Consider the following 18,506-nt stretch of genomic DNA (forward strand, 5'->3'; position numbering starts at 1 on the left):
CCCAAGCGCATAGGGGAGGAAGGGCGAGTGCAGGGTGAGCTCTGCTTGTGTTGGTGGCTGCGGGGAAGGCAGATCTTTGCCTCCCTCCAACCACTTTTGTGGCCCTGAGGTCCCGGAGAGCTGTCTCGGTGCCTGGGGGGCATCCCCCATGTTCTGCACAGGAGCAGTTTGGGCTCAGCCTTTCTAATGCTTTGGCTTTTGCGCTTATTCTTGGTCCTAAAGAGACAACAGGAGGAGAGGACCGTCGGTGAATACTGGCAGTCCTCGAGATGTCCCAACCCATCCGTCCCCTCCTTTCGGATCCCGCCTGGAGCTCCTTCGCTCTCCCGCCGCCGACTATGCGGAGGAAGTTTGCAAAGGCCCAGCTATCGGTCGCGAGCTCGGAGACCTGCCTTGAGCAAACGTTCCCCAACGCCCTCCCTAGCCTCCTCTTTGGGTCCTGCATTGACCCACCGAGCTGCAAGGCTGCTCGTAAAGCCCTGATTATTTAAACAAAGGAGCGGCCTCATGCCCAAACAGCTCGAACTTGAGGTGATCTTTTCAACAGCACACTGGTATTTTCATTCTGGGTAGGGCACTGGGCAGGTAAATACAACTGCAAGACAAAAGTCTGCATCCCAGAGCCTGCGCAGGTTCATTTAGATTGCCTTTGTGAGGTTAGAGCTTTTTCACAGGAAAAAGTCGTGGGGAGAAGCGGGAGAAGTTCCCCCTCCCGAGCCGTGTGCGACTGCGGCTAGGAGCTGCTCCCTGCTACCTTGTCGTTTGCTGAAATCATCTTGACGGTCAAATTCACTCTGATATATTGCACCACGGGGAAGGATCAGACCCAGCTGCATGTAGTGTATTCGAGCCTCTCCCCAGGTCACTCGGGCACGTCCCATGTTTGGCTGGTTGCCTTTTCAGAGGGATTTCCTGTTGGTTTTCTCAAACCGTGTCCCTTTTTCCCCGCTGCCCTCCCCGGGCTCTGCTGCGGAGCTGCCTGGAGCACCACGCGGGAAGGTGCTGCCCGCCTCCTCCAGAGCATCACCCACGCGCCCGCTGCCCGTCACCTGCGTGAAGACGACTTGGGCCTTGCCTGCGAGCCCCGGGCAGCTCTGCACCGAGAACATGCAGAGGACGCGAGCCGGACAGCGCCTTCCTTGCCTGCAGATGATGCTCACGAAGACATCGCCATGCTGGCGATGGATCCCGCATCGCGGGACAGACTTTCCTCTTGCAAAGCTTTTTATTATTATTATTATTTATTTCATGTGCTTCTCCTCCTGGCGGCAGAGGGCTTTGAGCATCTTCCCCTGCGAGCTCAGCTTTTTTTTTTTTTAATGATTATTATCTTTATTTATTATTATCCCTCCCAGAGGAGCAGAGATCAGTACTGTCGCGCCTCCGGGATGCGACGCGGAGAGCCCTGAGCCGGCAAGCGCTGCGCAGCTTAGCACGCCGCTCGCTCTTAAATAGCTTTAAATCGGGCTTAGCTCGATCCTCTCTCCCAGCACGGGCGCTCTGCTGACCTGTTGACCGGCAAGGCTGAAAACACAGCCTTGAGCCTGGGGAAGGAACGTGGCTGCCTCTATCTCGCGGGGCTTGGCGAACCTACGCGATGCCCCTGTGGCTGTGCAGCCCCGTTTCAGGGAGGTTTTTGCCCCATTTTGTGTCTGCTGGCTGGGAGAGGTGGAGGAGCTGTAGTGGCAGCCTCCATCTCTCCGGCAGCACGCGGTGTCCCACCGGGTCCGTCTTGGGAGAAGGCTTTTGCCATCGCAACGGCGTCAGCACCGGCTTTTTCCCGGCCGGCGCGCAGAGGAGTGCTCTAATAGACGGTGGAAAGGGGAACGGTTCTTACGGCGTTTCTCAGGACTTTGGCTTCGTTGGCTTTTGATTAGGGGAAGCCGATGACTTAGAGCTGCGAAAAAAGCAGCTGTGGGCCCGCGCCAGAGCCCGGGAAGGAGGCTTTGGAGCTGCCCACCCGCCGGCAGCGTTATTCTCTCTTCTTGTAGCCGGTGACCAGCAAGCGCTTCCGCAGCCGCTCCACGTCCACGTAGAGGTTGCGCTTGAGCACGGCGCTGGCGCAGAGCAGGGCTCCCTGCAGCGCTCCCGCGAAGCCAGCGAGGCACACGTCCTGCCCTGCCAAGAGAGCGGCGGGCGGTCAGTCCCCCCCGGCTGCGCCGCCCTCGCCCCCCGGCCGCTCACGTACCCGTCAGGAAGAGGTTGGGCACGGCCGTGCGAGCCCTCAGCGTGGCCATAGCTTCGGCTTGCAGGCGGGCGATGTCCTGGTCCGCCCCGTAGATCTCGCCCCTGGCGCTGCCGATGTAGTGCTGGTTGGTGAGCGGCGTCCCCCCGGAGAGGTACTCGATCTGGAGGGGACAAGGGGCACGGGATGCTCTGCGTGGGTCGAGTGTGACGCTGGGCACCTGGAAGCCTTTTTTCACGGGACAGGGCTGGTCTCGGCCAGGATGCGTTGCCTTACAGAGCCCTAGGGTTGTCTCTGGTCCTGGGGTGATCTTCTGGGACCTGGACGTGGTCCCAGGGTGGTCTCCTGGGACAGAGGGCGCGGGGCATCCCACAGTGCTCTGGGAGGCTTGTTTTTGTGGGATAGGGTTGTTTTTGGCCAGGACAAGTCGCCTTGCAGGGCCCTGGGGCTGTCTCTGGTCCCAGGATGGTCTCCTGGGATCTGGATGTGATCCTGGGGTGGCCTCCTGGGACCCGGAAGTGGTCCCAGGATGATCTCCTGGGATGATCTCCTGGGATGGAGGGCGTGAGGCATCCCATTGTGCTCTGGGAGGCCTGTTTTCATGGTGTAGGGCTGGTTTCAGCCAGGACGTGTTGACTTGTAGAGCCCTAGGGTTTTCTCTGGTCCCGGGGTGGTCTCCTGGGACCTGGACGTGGTCATGGGGTGGCCTCTTGGGATCTGGTTGTGGTCCCAGGATGGACTCCCAGGACCTGGACGTGGTCCTGGGATGATCTCCTGGGATGGAGGACACGGGGCGTCCTGCCATGCTCTGGGAGGCCTGTTTTTGTGGGATAGGGCTGGTCTCGGCCAGGACACGTTGCCTTGCAGAGCTCTGGGGCTGTCTCTGGACATCATCCTGGAGTGGTCTCCTTGTACCATGTGTGATCAGCTTGGCATGGGCATCAGGCTGCCCCACCGGACCTCATCCACAGGGCTGAGCTGGGTAGATGGGACCCAGCTTGGAGGCAGGAGATAAGGCAGCAGAGCCGCAAACGCCACCTTTGCTCACCCGGTCCTCGATGCGGGGGTAGAGCTTGAAGACGGTCCTCATGATGGCATCCACGAAGGCTTGCTTCACCTCCTCGTAGTCGTCTCCCCGCTTGAGGACTGGCTTGTCCTTCCACTCCTCGAACCACTCGTACTTGGCGAACGTCACGACGGACAGCGTGGATTTGCCTGTGGCGAGAGGAGATGTGCGGTCACCGGTTCCCTCTGCCCACCTTGATGCCCATCGCCAACCCAACCCTCCCGGGCAATCACTCATGCCCAGGTTCATCACTGCTGCTATTTATTGTCCCACCTCCTCGGTCTAATTATTCGATGGAGACCTTTTTCTTGTATTCATCCTCTTATTTGCAAACATCCCAGGTGCGATTTGCCCCCAGCTCCCTTAGGGGAAGCTCCTTCCGTTTGCACTCGGCAAACTATTGTCAACCCAGCCAGCGAGAGCTTCTCGGCTTTACCTGGGTGCCTCATCTCCCAGGTGGGGTCTTTGGTCGACGGGCAGGTAACGAAGAGGAAAGGGATGTTCTCCGCAGCCTTGTCCCTGGAAGACGTCAGATAGCGCTGCATCCTGTGGAGAGATGCCAGGAAAGCTTGTTGGGAAGACTTAACGTCGGCTTAATCCCTCGGCATCCGGCTATCGGATACCCGCCGTGGTTTAATGAAGCCCAGCTGAGGCGGTTGAAGGACTTCTTACATTTCATCCAGGTCGTTTCCCGGGTAGATGAAGTAATTAGTGGATTCCAGGCCCAGCTCTTCCTTCGTGCCGTTGAGACCCACAAAGATGGAGAAACCCCCTTCGCCGTGCTTCACCAGGCGAAGCTGCGACTGAATCCCTGCAGCGTCGGGGGGAAAACGAGAGGGAAAACCAACGTTTTCCAGCTGGACCCCCAGCTACGGAGAAGCAGCATCTGCTCTCCTCGAGAAAGTCCCACTTTGACCTCCGTTGCTCCCCTTTTCCGGGCAGCCACGGCTCGTAAAAGCGATTCGGCTCAACACTTTGGATTTATTTCATGTCTTTGATCCGAGTCCGTTCCCCGTGGAGGGGAACGGGGCGAGATTGTTGCATAGGAAGCCCCCCCGCTCCCTTCCCAAAACCGTGGGGTTATTTTGCTAAACGGTGGGGAAATTTTCCTAAACTCGGCTTTGAGGGGAGGCTGGCCCACGTGCCCAAGTCTCCGGGGTTTGTTTGTTTTTTTTTTTTCTTCCCTTCTTTTTTTTGTTTTAAGGAAGAAAAGACAAGGAGCCAGCCAGGGCTTTGCTAACCGTATTGCTTGGTTAGGCAAGGTGCTTTAGGCTCGGTTGGTTTGTTTGTTTTTTAAAGCAAAATTCATAGCAAACGATGCCGTTTTCCAACGCGAGCTCGGGCTTGCCGCGAGCTTTTGCCGCCGGCGGCCCGTGGCTTTTTGGCGCGGCTGCAGCCGAGCGGCGGGGACGGGGAGGAGGAAGGTAACAGCGCAGCGCCGAGCGCTCCCGCGGCCTTTGTACCCGGCAGAGCCCGCGCCTCCGCCGGCAGCAGCCGCTCGTAGGTGTTGAATATCCCCGCGTCCGAAATGACCACGGGGGCGAAGACGTTCACGACGTCCTGCCCTTTCTTTACGCTCACGCCTGCAAGAAGAGGGGGAAGGAAAAAGGGGAGACGAAGCAAATCGCTCGAGAAGTCCCGAGGCCGCTGGGGGGGGGGGGAAGGAAAGGCCGGCGGCTCACCGCAAGCTTTGCCCTCGGCGTCCAGCAGGATGCGGCTCACGGGCGCCCGGCCCAGCACGTTGCCTCCGGCCTTCCGGATGACGGCGATGGTGTGGAAGGCGATTTCGCTGGCTCCCCCCTTGGGGTACCAGGCGCCGCCGAGGAAGTGGTCCAGCAGGACGGCGTGCAAGGAGAAGCTGACGCGCGACGGCAGCGTGCCTGCGAGCGGCCGGCCGAGAGGGTCAGCCCCGGCCCCCCCCCCCCCCCCGGCGGCTCCCCCGGCTGTTTTCGGCGGAGCGAGGCTGTGAGCGAGAAACGAGCGTCCTGCCAGGCAGCAGAAGAGGCGCAGCCACGCTCGAGCCCTCCCCGAGGCCCTTTGGCGGCCGGATACGGCCCCTGGGCGAAGCCCCCCCCCCCCCGGCGCTTTTTTTATTTTATTGTATTTTTTAAAAAACCCAATTTCCCCGGCGTCAGCGTCGCCGGCGAGGCCTCGGCGGAGGGAGGATGGAGAGGAGGAGGTAGCGCAGCGATGCAAAGCAGGCGGGGAGAGCCGACGGCGCCGGACTGCCGGCGTAAAAGCATCCACCCTCTTCAAAACCCAAAAAAGGGGGGGTTTTGTGTGTTTTTTTTTTTTTTTTTTTTTAAAAAGCGTTGGGTCGAGCACCTACCGTAGGTGGGGAAGATGTAGCTGAGCACGGCCCGCAGCTCCCGGTCCGCCGTCAGCTCGTCCACCACCTCCTTGAGGCTGCGGGAAGCCAGGCGCCAGAAGGGGCTCAGCCAGCTCAGCAGCCCCGTGCGGCACAGCAAACGGGCCAGCGGCAGCGGGAGCAGCTTCAAAACCACCAGCATCACGTTGCCTTTGCTCACGCTCTGTGGGAGAGAGGGTTGGCGTCCGGCCGGTGCCGCCGCCGGGTGCTTCGCGGCCGCCCGGAGCGGGGTGTTCCCGCGGCGGCCGGGTTGGGGCCGGCGAAAAGCCGTGCGGAGAAGCTGGACCCAAAAGCATCTTTTTTTTTCTTTTTTTTTTTTTAAATCTTTCTCCCCCCCCCCCACCCCGTTGCACCGCTTCTCGCCACGGGGCTTTCGCGCGGCCACGGGGCTGCGCAGCGCCTCTTCCCTCCCTCGCCGGCGCCGAGAGCGCCCACCTCCGCGGGGAAAAACCCCGGCGCACGCCCTCGATGGGCGATTCCCGCGCCGGGCGGCTGCGTGCCGCCGCGCCGTTACCTCCAGGAGCCCCTCGAAGGCGTCGATGGCGGCCGCCTCGCGCAGGAACTGCTTCTTCAAGCCTTCGAAGTAGCGGCGCTGGCCGGCGGGGAGGCGGTAGGTGCGCCCGCTGCCCGGCTCGCCCAGCAGCACGGCGTCGAAGGCGGGCGCCAGCGGCGCCCACTCCAGCTGCCCCTCCGTGAGCTGGTCCACGAGGAAGCGGGCCGCCGAGCCCTCGGCCATCTGCCCCACGTAGTGGATCCCTGGCGAAACCCCGTCGGAGTCGCAAAAAGCCGCCGGGCGCCGCGGGAATCAAACCCAGTTTCCCCCCCCCCCCCCCCCCCGTTTCCCGCAGCTCCGGGTTGAGGGGAAAAGGGACCAGCAGGGAAACGTGAGCTGGGAAAGTGTCTCTGTGTGTATATATATAAATATACACTTTTTTTTCCTTGCGTAGGTATATATTTCTCATGCATATATATTTCTCGGGGCGTATATATATACATTTCTCGGGGGTGGATGTGCGTGTTTCTCTATGCAGCTCCACAGCCCGCTCCCCCCCCCCCAACCCATGGGGCAGAGTTTGCAGCCGGCCGTGAAAGTGGGCACCCGCCGCCAGCTCTTTTTTCTGAGGATCTTAGGAAAAGCCCTTCTGCTTCGAGGTGAAAGGTCCCTCTCCCACACTGCTGTCAGTAATTAATCGTGGCTGCAGGGAGAAGGGACTTTGTGCCGACGGGGGGGACGTTGCAGAGGGTCAGGGCGGGTGAGCGCCGTGGCGCGTTTGCCTGCGGGAAAAGGGGTTTTTTTTTGGGGGGGGGGAGCAAAGGAAGAGAGAAAAGGAACCGCCGGCTGCCGCTTTGTCCCCGCCGGGCGCCCGCGGGTGCCAAAGCCCCCCGCGCGTCCGGCCGCGACCCCCCCCCCCACCCGCCCCGCCGGGGCCTCACCCACGTCGAACTCGTAGCCCTTCTCGCTGAAAGTGTGGCAGCAGCCGCCCAGCTTGCCGTGCTGCTCCAGCACCAGCACCCGCCTGCCCGCCTTGGCCAGCAGCGCCGCCGCCGCCAGCCCCCCGATGCCGCTGCCCACCACCACGGCGTCCAGCTCCGCCGGCACCTGCTCTGCCGAAAAAACTGCCCGAGCGGCGGCTTCAGCGGAGGGGGGAACAGATTTTCCCCCCCCCCCCCAGCCCTGACACCCACCCACCCAGCACCTCCGCCGCCGCGGGGGGGAAGCGCCCCGACGCAGGGCGGAGGGGTGCCAGGGGGTGCGGGATGTGGGCTGCTAGGGGGAGATATGGGGGGCAGGAGGTGGGATACGGGGGGCAGGAGCTGGGGTGCGGGATGTGGGATACGGGGGGCAGGATGCAGGGTGCGGGACGTGGGGTGTGGGATGCGGGGTGCAGGATACGGGGTGCAGGGGGTGCAATACGGGGTGCAGGATACGGGATACAGGGTGCAGGATACGGGATGTGGGATACGGGGGGCAGGAGCTGGGGTGCGGGATGTGGGATTCGGGGGGCAGGATGCAGGGTGTGGGACGTGGGGTGTGGGAGAGGGGACGCGGGATGCAGGACATGGGGTGCAGGATGGGGGATGCGGGGTGCAGGGGGGGTGATGCGGGACATGGGGTGCAGGAGACGGGGCGCGGGGTGTGGGATACGGGATAGGGGCTGCAGAACGGGGGATAGCGGGGGCGAGAGAGGGGACACGGGTGGCGGGGGCACCCGCTGAGCCCCCCTGCCCTCGGACCTACCTGCTTTGAGGACCTTCCTGCGGGCCGCCTTGTCGGTGACGAGCGGGGCCGGCGGGCGCCTGGTGTCGGTGGCGAAGGGGTTGGGGGAGTCGGCGGCCCCCAGGACCCACCGGGCCAGCGGGACGAGGAGGAGGAGGAGGAGGGCGAGGAAGAGGAGCGCGTAGGGCCACATGGCGCCTGCCAGTTTCTGCACGCAGTGCCCTGCCGGGAAGCCCGCTGCAGGTCCCGCTCCTCCCCTTGGCTCCGCTCCGCCCCGGGCGCCGCGCTGGCGCTGCGCCCCGCGTGCTGCGCGCCTGTCGGGCGCTGTGCTCGGCGCTGCGCTGTGGGCACTGCACCGCGGGCGCTGCGCTGGGTATTGCAACTCAGGCGCTGCGCTGGGCACTGCAGCCCGGCCGCTGGGCACTGCACTGCGGGCTCTGCGCCAGGCGCTGCACTGTGGGCACTGCACGGGACACTGCAGCCTGGCTGCTGGGCACTGCACTGGGCATTGCAACTCGGGCGCTGCGCTGGGCACTGCAGCCCGGCCACTGGGCACTGCACCACAGGCACTGCAGCTCAGGCACTGCACTGAGCACTGCACCCCAGGCACTGCATCTTGGGCACTGCCCGGGGCACTGCAACTTGGACGCTGCAGCCCAGCCGCTGGACACTGCACTGCGGGTGCTGCAGCTCAGGCACTGCACTGGGCACTGCACCAGGCACTGCATCTTGGGCACTGCACGGGGCACTACAACTTGGGTGCTGCACTGGGCACTGCAGCCCAGCCACTGGGCACTGCACTGGGCATTGCAACTCGGGTGCTGCGCTGGGCACTGCAGCCCGGCCGCTGGGCACTGCACCACGGTTGCTGCAGCCCAGGCACTGCACTGAGCACTGCACTGTGGGTGCTGCGCCAGGCACTGCATGTTGGACACTGCACGGGGCACTGCAACTTGGGAGCTGCACTGCGCACTGCAGCCCAGCTAGTGGGCGCTGCACTGGGCATTGCAACTCGGGTGCTGCGCTGGGCGCTGCAACTCAGGCACAGCGCTGAGCACTGCAGCTGGGCGCTGCAGCCTGGGCACAGGCACTGCACCTCGGGCACTGCAGCCTGGGCAGGGGCACTGAGCACTGCCTCCCCGGCACCGGGCACTGGCAGCGCCGCCACCGCCGCCTCCCCGCATGGGAACCCTGGGGGGGGGGGGGGCGCGGAACGTTCCGCCTTCTCTGCGGCTTGTCCCTCCTCGCCCGCCGTCGGCCGTCCCGCGCGGGGGCTCCTGGGTGCTGTAGTTTTGGGCCGCCCCCTCCCAGGCCCCCGCGCGGGGGCACCTGGGAAAGGCAGGCGCGGAGGACTGCAGCTCCCGGCAGGCAGCGCGCGGCCGCGCCTGCGCCCTGCGGCTCGGCGGCGCCGGGGCTCGGGGCGAGCGTGCGGCTGCGGCTCCCGCCGCGCCCCGCGCCGCCGCTTCCGGTGGGCGCGAGGTCAAAGGGCGGGGGTCAGAGGGCGGGGAGGGGGTCGGAGGGCAGGGGTCAGCAGTGGGGGCAGGGGGGCAGAGGCCGGAGCGAGGGAGGAGGAGCGGGGTCAGCGCGGGGGGCAGAGGTCAGGGGTCGCGGGGGACAGGGCGGGGGTCGGTGGCCAGAGGAGCAGGCTAGGAGGGGGGTCACGGGGGGGTAGGAGGGGGGTCGGGGCCAAGGAGTGGGGTCAGAGGGCGTGGGGGTAGGGGGCATGGGAGTCAAAGGGTGTGGGGTCAGGGGGCACGGGGGTCAGAGGGCACAGGGTCAGGAGGCACGGGGGTCAAGGGGCGTGGGGGGTCAGGAGATGTGGGAGTCAGGGGGCACGGGGGTCAGAGGGCGTGGGGTCAGGGGGTGCGGGGGTCAGGGGGCGTGGGGGGTCAGGAGATGTGGGGGTCAGGGGGTGCAGGGTCAGGGGGCCCAGGGGTCAGAGGGCACGGGGTCAGGGGGTGCAAGGGTCAGAGGTCAGGCGAGCGGGGCGTTTCCGTGCCTCCTTATCTATTCGACTCTCTCCCCAGGGACGCTTCCGGCCGCGCCACGCCGACATGCGCCTTCGCCCGGGCGTCGCGGGGCCCCGGGCGCCACCGCCGGCCACCCGGGCGCCACCTTCGCCCAGGTAGGAGGCTGCGGCGGGAAGAGCCACCCGTTCCCAGAGCCGCCAGGACCCCCCGGGCCGGGCTCCGCCGGCACCTCCCCGCGATCGGTCTCGGTTTCTCCCGGCAGGGTATGACCACAGGCGCCCGCCCAGCTGCTCCTGCCGGCTGCTGCATCCTGACCGGCGCGTGTCAGCGGTGAGCGTTACGAGCAGAGTGCCGCGGGGGCAGCGTCCCTTGTCCTCACGCAGCATCTTAAATATATACACACCTATATACACACATATACACATACACGTGTATGTTTTCTTGCAGGCTGCAGGCAGACCTGCACGCACCCCCAGCCCGTGAGCCCTCCCAGCGCGTGGGGCGCTGGCGCCGAGGCCCGTAACTCCTACAGCGTTTGCTCTACGGGACTGTTCCCCCTCCCGTCCTCAGCTGATGGGCTGCAATCCGGAGCCGGTAACGCGCAGGCGGTAAAACCAAACCGCGTCCGCTCACGAGCTCAGTCGCTCCAACGCGTTTGCGCCTGGCTGGCTCCGTCCGCGAGTGGAGACCGGGGTTTATTCCCTAAGGGGGAAGTTCAGGGATTTGGGTTTGCCTCCCTGCGGAGGGATCGGTTTTTTCTTTGCCTGTTCTCTTTTACTCCCGTCTTTTCGCTGCTGGGTGACTGCTGTGTCTGTCTCTCTCCGCTCAGATCTCGGCTCTGAGACAAAATGGTCTGCTGCGGGCTCTTATGCAGGAAGCAGGCCAGCCTGCAGGAGCTGGTAAGCTTTCGCTCTGCTTCCTCGTTGTTTATCTTCTTGTTTCTTGGTGGCAGAAACGCCTGGGGAGCTTGCAGGGTGCCATAGTAACACGGCGCTGGCCTTGCGGGCTGCGAGGCAAATCTGTCACTGGGCTTGGTGAAGAGTTTGCCCTGCTTTGCAAAGCGCGTCCCAAAGTCACCGAGTTTTCTCCCGGTTGTTGCCAGGAGAAGCCTCACAGTGTGTTTAGGGATTTTGGTGGGGGGGGGGGGGGTCTGCCCTGAGTGGGTTCAAGCGTCCCCCTAGTCGTGGATTGCAGCCGCCGTGCTTTTGTCCCAGAGAGCCACGAGGTGAGCGAGCGAAGAGAAGCAAAAGAGGAAATTTTGCCTGCTGGATGTCTTCCTAGATGTCCTGACGAGCGCTGGAGGAAGCAAGCAAACACCGTCCTGGTTCTCCCAGCTGAATCTAACCTTCAGCATGTCTTTCTGTTGGCAGAGCCCAGCGAGGAGCGGCGGCGAGCCCAGGAGGAATGGGAGGCGGTGGAAAATACCCAGTCAGGTACAGTTAATGAGAGCAGTTGCTGTCTGGGAGAAGAAGGTTTATTATAGTTCGCAGCACTGGATGGAAAAGAGCTGGGCAGGGGAAGGGAGCTGGCCGCAGCGAGCGCAGAGACCAGCACTAGCTGGGCGTGCAGCTGGGACAAGGTTTGAGGGGTGGGAGAGGGCTGGGGAAGGTGTGGAAGGAGAGGGAGCAGGCTGGAAATGCGCTTTATTCCCCCAGATTCCCTATGCTTCCGTATGTAGTAACTTAGAATTGAGCGTAGATGCCCCCCATGACTGAACTGCTGCTCCAGTGTCGGGCAGGAACTATTTTAGGCATGAGGAAGCTGGAGCACAGCGCAGAGCTTGCGCCAGAGAGCTAACACTGTTCTGTGCCTCTCTGCAGGGCTGCTGGAGGAGTCGGCCGGTCCCGTGCCCCTGATCTCCTTCAACGAAGCGCTGCAGTACTTCCAGACCGCAGACCTTTCTGAGTGCAGGGTACGAGCGGGGCCACACGCTCCGGCCCTTTCACGGGCTGCGTGGCTGCAGCTTTTCTAGCACCCAGGAAGTTTTAGGAAATAGGAGATGGGAGCATGGATTGGCCACGGGTGACCTCCGCAAGACTGTGTGGCGAGTAGCTGAGCTGAGGCCTGAACTCGGGACTTCCCACTTTGTCCATGTTGTTCCTCTTCTCTACCTCTTGCTCTGTCCTGTCCGTGCTGTCTTGCACTTCTCTCTTTCCCTTTACTTCCATCTTCCTTCCGCTTGGCTCTTCCTGACCCCTTCCCTCCCAGCCCACCTGCTGCGTTTTCTCTTGGCCGATTCCCAAAGCCACTGGCCCACCCTGATCATTTCTTTATGCACTTTCTTCTCTACAGAAAAAGATCCAAGCGACGGTGCATAGACAAGGTCTGGCTGCTCTGGTTCACTTCCTCTTTGGTCCTCCGCGGCTCCAGCAGCAGCTGCAGGGAGAGCGGGACCTGGCTCTCACGATAGCTCAATGTGAGTATCCCCTTCCAATTCCGTAAGAGCAGCCCCATACAAAACGACAGCCCAGGCAGTGCTGGATTTATCGCTGCTGGTCCCGCATGAGGTTCACGTGAAGCAACCCGAGGGGGTCTTGGAGCATGGCGTGGGCTGACCGCTCATCCCGTGGCAGCTGCTTGTCCCGGAGCAGGTGTTCTCCACTTTCCAGGCATCTCCTTTGCCCCCCTGTTGCTGATGTACTCGTGAACTTCCTTCCGTCGACTGGCAACATCTGTGGAGAGGGTCACAAATCCCTTGACCCCTCTTTGCTAGTGACTCCTCTGCTACGCTAGCCCTCCGCCCCCAGCAAGGGAGTGACACGATACAGGGCAGGTGCTCTGGGGCTGAACAGCCCTCCCTGATCTCCACCTCATCTTTTGGTCAGCAATGACAACACAGGAGACGTTAATTCTGTCAGTACCTCAGTGTAGCACGTCTCCTGCCCTGGCTGTTCCTCTCCTTGCATAGCCCCTAGATAGTCCTGTGTCCAGCAGAGCCGTTGTTTTTGGCTGGCCCGTGGTGGATTGCACATGTTGAGCACATTTGCACAGGAAAACTTTTTGCCTGTGCAAGTGGTTTGTGTACTGGTCATGGTTCCCCAAGCGGTGCTACTTTGACCAGTGGTTTAGCAAAGCTTCTGTGATGTCAAAGTGAATCAGTACCCAGTATGGTCTGCAATACTGTGTTTTTGCTTCTGCACCTCTAACACTTTTTTCTCCCCTCCAGCAGGACAAACATGGCTTCGATATTCCCCTTATTGATGTAGGCAGTTTTCTGCTGTGGGACTTGGTCTCCAGCGAGATTCTAGCTTTCCCTACCTACCCTGCAGCTGGTGGTGGTTCTTTCCCATCGTGGCTCATTAGGGTAGCTAAAGGCTGTTCAGTGTTGTAGAGATGCTGAGAGATGTTTTCTCTGCCAGGTGGTTTAGATAATAACGAGAGAGTGCACATGAGAATCCTGCAGACCATCTACAAGAAACTAACCTGCTCCACACTGAGTTGCCCACGCTACGGGGCACACTGGGAAGAGCTCGGCTTTCAAGGTACGGCTGGGGGAGAGAGAGCAAATCTTCACTGGGGAGATCATGCCAATCTCATTCCCTCCTCCAGAGGTGAGATCCAAAGAGAGCATAAAGGGTTTGGTGCTCGTTCCCTTTACGCAGCTGCTGCTCCTGCTGTCGTTTGGTAGCAGATCTGTAGCTGTCGCTGCCCCAGTCAGCGCAATACCTGGACTGATTAGCCCAGTGCTGATATGCCAACACCTGCTGCTGCCCTGGCACAGTTGCCTGCCTCCAACTGGTGCTGGCATAACAAGGAATAGCTGGTGTAACTGCTTTGCCAGGCTATGAATGCTTTTCATTAGCAAATGATCTCTTTGGCTAATGAGCCATCTCTGGAGGGCTGGTTTATTAGCAAAGCGCTGGTGAGGGCTCTGTTGCTAAGGTTGGGGTGCAGGTTGCTTTCAGCTTCTGCTTTGTAAGAAAAACACCATGATTAAAGTGGTCTCTTGTCTTGTCAAATGCTGCTTCTGCAGGAGCTTTCAGTCTGGTTGGCTTGTGCGTTAAATAGGCTGGTTTTTAATGGCGTCTGAAAATTTCCACAGAAGGTGAATGACGCTCTTCCCCCCAACAGTGTCGAGGGCACAACTGGTTTTAAGATCCCTGCGTTAGTTTACCAGCTTGATCTGCTCTGGGATGGATAGAGCTTGAAGACACTAATTCCTAGAGATTTTACAGAAATGGGTGTGTAGGTAGGAGAGGGGGTGGTTGCTCACATGAAGGAGAGGCTCCGATAGCAGTATAGGAATTCCCCCAAAGCTTTTCCCTAGGCTGTGATTCCTGAAGGGAGCAGACTTCAGTGGTTTCCCCTGCTCTCGAAACGCCAGGGCTGTGGCAGAGTACATCCAGCCCACAAAAGAGGGCAGGTGACTGGAGAGCGACTTTGGGTGGGTCAGGCGGTCCCTTGGTTCACCGGGCTCTCCTTACCTTCAAGGTGCCGATCCCGGGACTGACCTGCGAGGGACGGGGATGCTGGGCTTGATGCAAATGTTGTACTTTGTCATGGACTCTCAGACACTGCCTCTAGCTCACAAGATTTTCAAGCTATCCCAGCATGAAACCCAGGCACGTCCTTCCACCTTCTTTGCTTACTCTCTGCGGTGGTATTTACCTATTTATTCCTAAAGCTCAGGGAAAGGTAAGCACGAAAACCTGCTTCTCTTTGAAGTAAGGGCTTGATTTGTCGCTGCGCCCACTTGCTCAGCGGTGGGGTCTCTGGGGCCATTCGTGGTAGGACTCTATTATCAACTGACCTCTGCGTTGGGAAGCTAACTAGCTGAGAGCAGCGCAGCATGAAAACAGGAGCGGGTGGAGCCTTTTGCTTTTGACTTGGGGTATCGGTCTTGGGTACACGTGGGTTTAACCTGGATATAAGCTTGGTTTGAGCCGCAGCATCCATCTGAGCCTGTATCCATAGTACCGTTGTTCCAATTTGTGAATCCAGAGGTGCTGGGGTGAGGCAGCCACAGCGTTACAGGGCCGGTGGCGTGGCCTCGGCCCCTCTGAGGCCGTGTGCTGGAGGAGAGAAGGCCTTTTGCGGCAGAACTGAAGCAACGCTGGTTCTCTTGCAGAATTTCCCCTTCTGCATCATGTCGGTGAACATCACTCGCATCGTGATGCAGGCCCTGAGGGAGGAACGTCTCTCCAGGTGAGGTGCTGAGCGGCTGGCGGCTGCAGGGCCGGGTTGCACCATCGGGGGAACCGCGCCGCGTGCTGGCAGAGAGGAGAAACAGCATCTCGCTCCGCTCTTAGCGGGCGAGCGTGGGATGCAGAGTCTGTCGGCTGAGCCTGCCTCTGTCCCTTTCAGAGAGTGTAACCGCAGGCAGCAAGTCATCGTGGTGCTGAACGACGTGTACGTGGCAGCGTTTCTGCATCTCTACAGCGTCTGGAAAGCGCAGCACAAAACCATTGCTGACTCTGGCTTCCTGCTAAAGGGTGCGTTTCCCTATGCTTTGCCTTCCTTTCCCAGGCAAAGAAAATAACCTGAGGCCTAGAGGACTAACGTTGTTTTTGGCATGTTTTTGGCATACTTTGCCATGTATAAGGACATTTGTGGCCTACTAGGACAAGCGGGTAGGGGTGAAACACACGGCAGGCCGAAACCCCATCCTCATCGCTTAATCTTCACACCGGGATTTACTTTCCGTCGAGAGCAATAATTATATTAGTGCCCTGTGGCTCTCTTCCCTTTGCCTATTAGAGAGGTGAGCGCCTGCAGAAGCGCTAACCCGGTTCGGAGGGGCGTTGTGTCACGGTGGCTTGGGGAGGCAGCTCGTGCTGGCCAGGGCTAGCCAAACTGGGATGTTTCTTATCCCCGAACGCCTGTTCCTTCGGGCTTGCTAATGCAGTAAAGTACACAGTTGCATAAGCAGCGTAGCGCAAGGTCTAAGTGGCGTTGCCAATGCCGTGCTTTTTTGCAGTAAGCACTAAATCAAACAGCAGGGTTATTTACCCCAGCGAAGATGAGCCTGATGTAAACAGAGCTGCTCAGACGGGCTGTGCTAATGGCTCCCTTTTATAATGGGGTCCAGCTGTTGCGGCTAGGCTTGCTCTTTGGGCCGCTCTCCCCACCTCCCCTGCAGCTCTAGGCTTTTCCCTCTGGGGGGATCAGGCGGAGGGGTCTTGTGTGAGGTCGGGCCTAAGGGTTTTTGGCAAGGAGTTTTTTCCATGCGTTCTCATGCCAAGTGCAGCCCTTCCTGAACAAAATGTGGTTGTGCCCTTTCCAGAAGGGGATGTTGATGATATATTGAGACACCAGAAATAAAGCTTGTAAATGCACGGTATAAACCTTACCCCAGGAATGTGCATTCCACGCTGCATCTCTAAGACCCGGCAGACTTCACAGTGTTTGTGCTTTCATGTTTTTTCTTTGACTTTTCTAGAAGTGGAGTCATTCACCAAAAAGAAACCGAAGCAACTCCTGAAATCCTTAGAGACCTACATGAACCGAAGCCTGACAGACGGCATTCAACACCCGTTCTCTCCTGGTGGCAACATCGGCTCCGTCGGTAGCAGCCAGGCCAGCAAAGAGATAAACTTCACAGGCATTTGCGACCTGCAGGTTGAGCTGGAGGGAGAGGCTCAACTGATCTGAAGCCAGGGGAAACCCACCGCAGGAACCTTGCTTGCGGCACAGCTATCGGAGCTTGCCTGGCCACGGCCCCTCTGGTTAGGGGGGCTCAGAAAGGGCTGCGCGGTTCAAGACGGTAGACGCAGAGCAATGCCTCTGGCTGAGAAGGTAGCTACTAGCTCAGAGACGGTGAGAAACACAGTGGGAGCAGAGTTTGGGACTGAACTTAGGGCAGTCTGTAGAGGGTAGACTTTTGCCCTGAACCCACAGAAAGGGTGACCTTATCTTTTCCCCCGCCTCTCTCCCCACAAACGTCCTGGCCGCAGTTTGTCGGCGGTGCTCAGTGCCGCGTGTTGCCGAGCTGTCCAGGGTGGCAGCAGGAGCGAACTGCGGGCTTTGGCCTTTTCCAGATAGAAATCTTTGGCCTTTTCCGGGTAGAAGTCTCCACGAGGAGGCTCACGAAGGAGGCAAAGCGAGTGGAGCGGGTGGGTTTTATGAGCCTCCAGCCTCGGACTGGGATTGGATCCGTGTCCACCTGGCTGTCTTGAATCTACCTGTCTGTCTTTAGGGTGTTCACCCCCAGCAGGAAAGTTTAGTGACGCTCCAGGTAGACTGATGACCAGAGTTCGAGCACAGCGACAGGACTCAGACCTGTTGCTCGTCGTGTTCCCACCAGCTAGACGGCAGCACTACCTGAGAGCAAAGATTTGGTCTAGAATCGATCACTGGGCTGCTGCTCCTTGTCCGCCTCGGGACGTGGCGATTTGAGATCTGGATGGGACCTCTGGCAGCAAGAAAGTCTGCGGAGATCCTCCCCTCTCACAAGGGCTCCAGCAGCACGTGGCGGGTCCAAAAGCCTTCACTTTGGGCTAAGCCATGTTATCGTGCATCGGTGGTGCGCTAAGAGCATGAATGCTGTCAAGCTGCTGCAGTTCGGGCAGGGCGGTAGCAGCTTGTCAGCCAAGTGTCCGTCCCGAGGTTTGGGGAGCCCTCATGAACTCCCCTGGGGTGTCGCTGCGTGTGTATGTTACTGTGTGCATTTGTACCTCCACACCTAAATACTAAGAAAAGGGGAAAAAATGCTTTCCTTGGCATACCAAAGACTTTCTGACTTGCGTTTGCTTATGGTTTCTTGGGATGGATGGGAGCGAGATGGCTGCTGGCGGAGGCTGTTGTAGGCAGCAGAGAAAGGGGCGTCCTGCTTTGGGGAGCACTTGGGCGATCTAGGCTGAGGCTGGGTTTCCAACCTGTTTCCCCTTCACGCACACCTGGGCCCCACTACTTCATGGTCGGTGCTGCCAGCACCCCTGGGCAGCTCGGCACGGTGCATCCCACGGGCGGCGGGGCAGCAAGATCGCTGTCCTTTGCGTGAAACCTCTGCGCGCACGGCCGCTAACAGCCGCTCCTGGGCGCGCGGGACCACCGGGGTCGGTGCAATGAGGTTTGGAGGTGGCTGTGGTGTGGGGGTTCTCGGTGCACCCCTGCTCTTGCGGCATCCCCAAGGCGGGGAGGAGAGAAACAGTGGCAGGACCGTGTCCTGGCAAAAGCTGATCCGGAGCAGCCAGCAGCACAGGGAGAGTTTCACCGTTCAACAGGGAAAAGAAACGAGCTTGGAGCAGGAACGGTTGCTACGTGCCCGGCAGGAGCCAGCAGCAGCAGGTGCTTAGAAATGCTCCAAAAGCATCTTCAGCCTTCCTAAAAGAAAGCAAGAAAAAAAGAAAAACAAGAAAAACCCCCGGAAAAGACTGGAGTTGCAGACAAAAGGTGTCTTTTCACAGCCGAAGCCGAGGAGAGACAATAGAGCATTATGCTGCCGAACGGCGCCGCGCAGCTGACTCATGCCATTATCCCACGTGAAAAGGTGAAGAGATTCGTGACAGTTCGGTGACAGGGCTGGAAAACGCTTTGCGGATGCGCTGTCCTTCCGCGCCGGGCGAGAAACACGTGCCGAGGCGGAGAAAGGGCCGACGGGCCCGCGGCGCTCTGCAGCCGAGCTGCCCAAACACAGATTTAAAAAAAAAAAAGGAGGGGGGGGAAAGGGACAAAAAGAGCTGGAGCAAGGTGAGGGGCTGTGAAGTGACCGAATGTTGGGCAAGGGGATGCGGATGGCTCCTATGGGCACGGAGATGGGC

General features: G+C 60.3%; 2 protein-coding genes across 13 annotated transcripts; one reads left to right on the forward strand and one right to left on the reverse strand.

Annotated features, from left to right (window-relative positions):
• Positions 1 to 1,222: 1,222 nt before the first annotated feature.
• Positions 1,223 to 8,115, reverse strand: RETSAT (retinol saturase). Its single transcript, XM_068920545.1, has 11 exons — positions 7,859 to 8,115; positions 7,054 to 7,236; positions 6,134 to 6,375; positions 5,581 to 5,782; positions 4,934 to 5,131; positions 4,715 to 4,834; positions 3,924 to 4,062; positions 3,688 to 3,797; positions 3,234 to 3,400; positions 2,189 to 2,348; positions 1,223 to 2,118 (listed from the first exon to the last, which is right to left on the reverse strand). Exons 1-11 carry the CDS (start codon positions 8,028 to 8,030, stop codon positions 1,973 to 1,975), a joined length of 1,839 nt encoding a protein of 612 aa, XP_068776646.1. The 5' UTR covers positions 8,031 to 8,115; the 3' UTR covers positions 1,223 to 1,972.
• Positions 8,116 to 9,214: 1,099 nt separating this feature from the next.
• On the forward strand, positions 9,215 to 17,477 carry ELMOD3 (ELMO domain containing 3). 12 transcript variants are annotated; one of them, XM_068920762.1, is made up of 13 exons: positions 9,215 to 9,305; positions 9,865 to 9,907; positions 10,070 to 10,137; positions 10,255 to 10,401; positions 10,637 to 10,706; positions 11,178 to 11,240; positions 11,628 to 11,719; positions 12,100 to 12,223; positions 13,167 to 13,289; positions 14,239 to 14,369; positions 14,876 to 14,952; positions 15,112 to 15,239; positions 16,187 to 17,477. In XM_068920762.1, exons 4-13 carry the CDS (start codon positions 10,381 to 10,383, stop codon positions 16,396 to 16,398), a joined length of 1,041 nt encoding a protein of 346 aa, XP_068776863.1. In that variant the 5' UTR covers positions 9,215 to 9,305; positions 9,865 to 9,907; positions 10,070 to 10,137; positions 10,255 to 10,380; the 3' UTR covers positions 16,399 to 17,477. The 12 variants fall into 12 exon arrangements, with proteins under 12 accessions (XP_068776863.1, XP_068776869.1, XP_068776860.1 ...); XM_068920768.1 differs by having other exon boundaries at positions 9,221 to 9,305; positions 10,255 to 10,415; XM_068920759.1 differs by having other exon boundaries at positions 9,227 to 9,305; positions 9,865 to 9,962.
• The last annotated feature ends 1,029 nt before the right edge of the window (positions 17,478 to 18,506 follow it).

Source organism: Struthio camelus, chromosome 27 (genome assembly GCF_040807025.1).
Source record: "Struthio camelus isolate bStrCam1 chromosome 27, bStrCam1.hap1, whole genome shotgun sequence".
Lineage (NCBI taxonomy): Eukaryota > Metazoa > Chordata > Aves > Struthioniformes > Struthionidae > Struthio > Struthio camelus.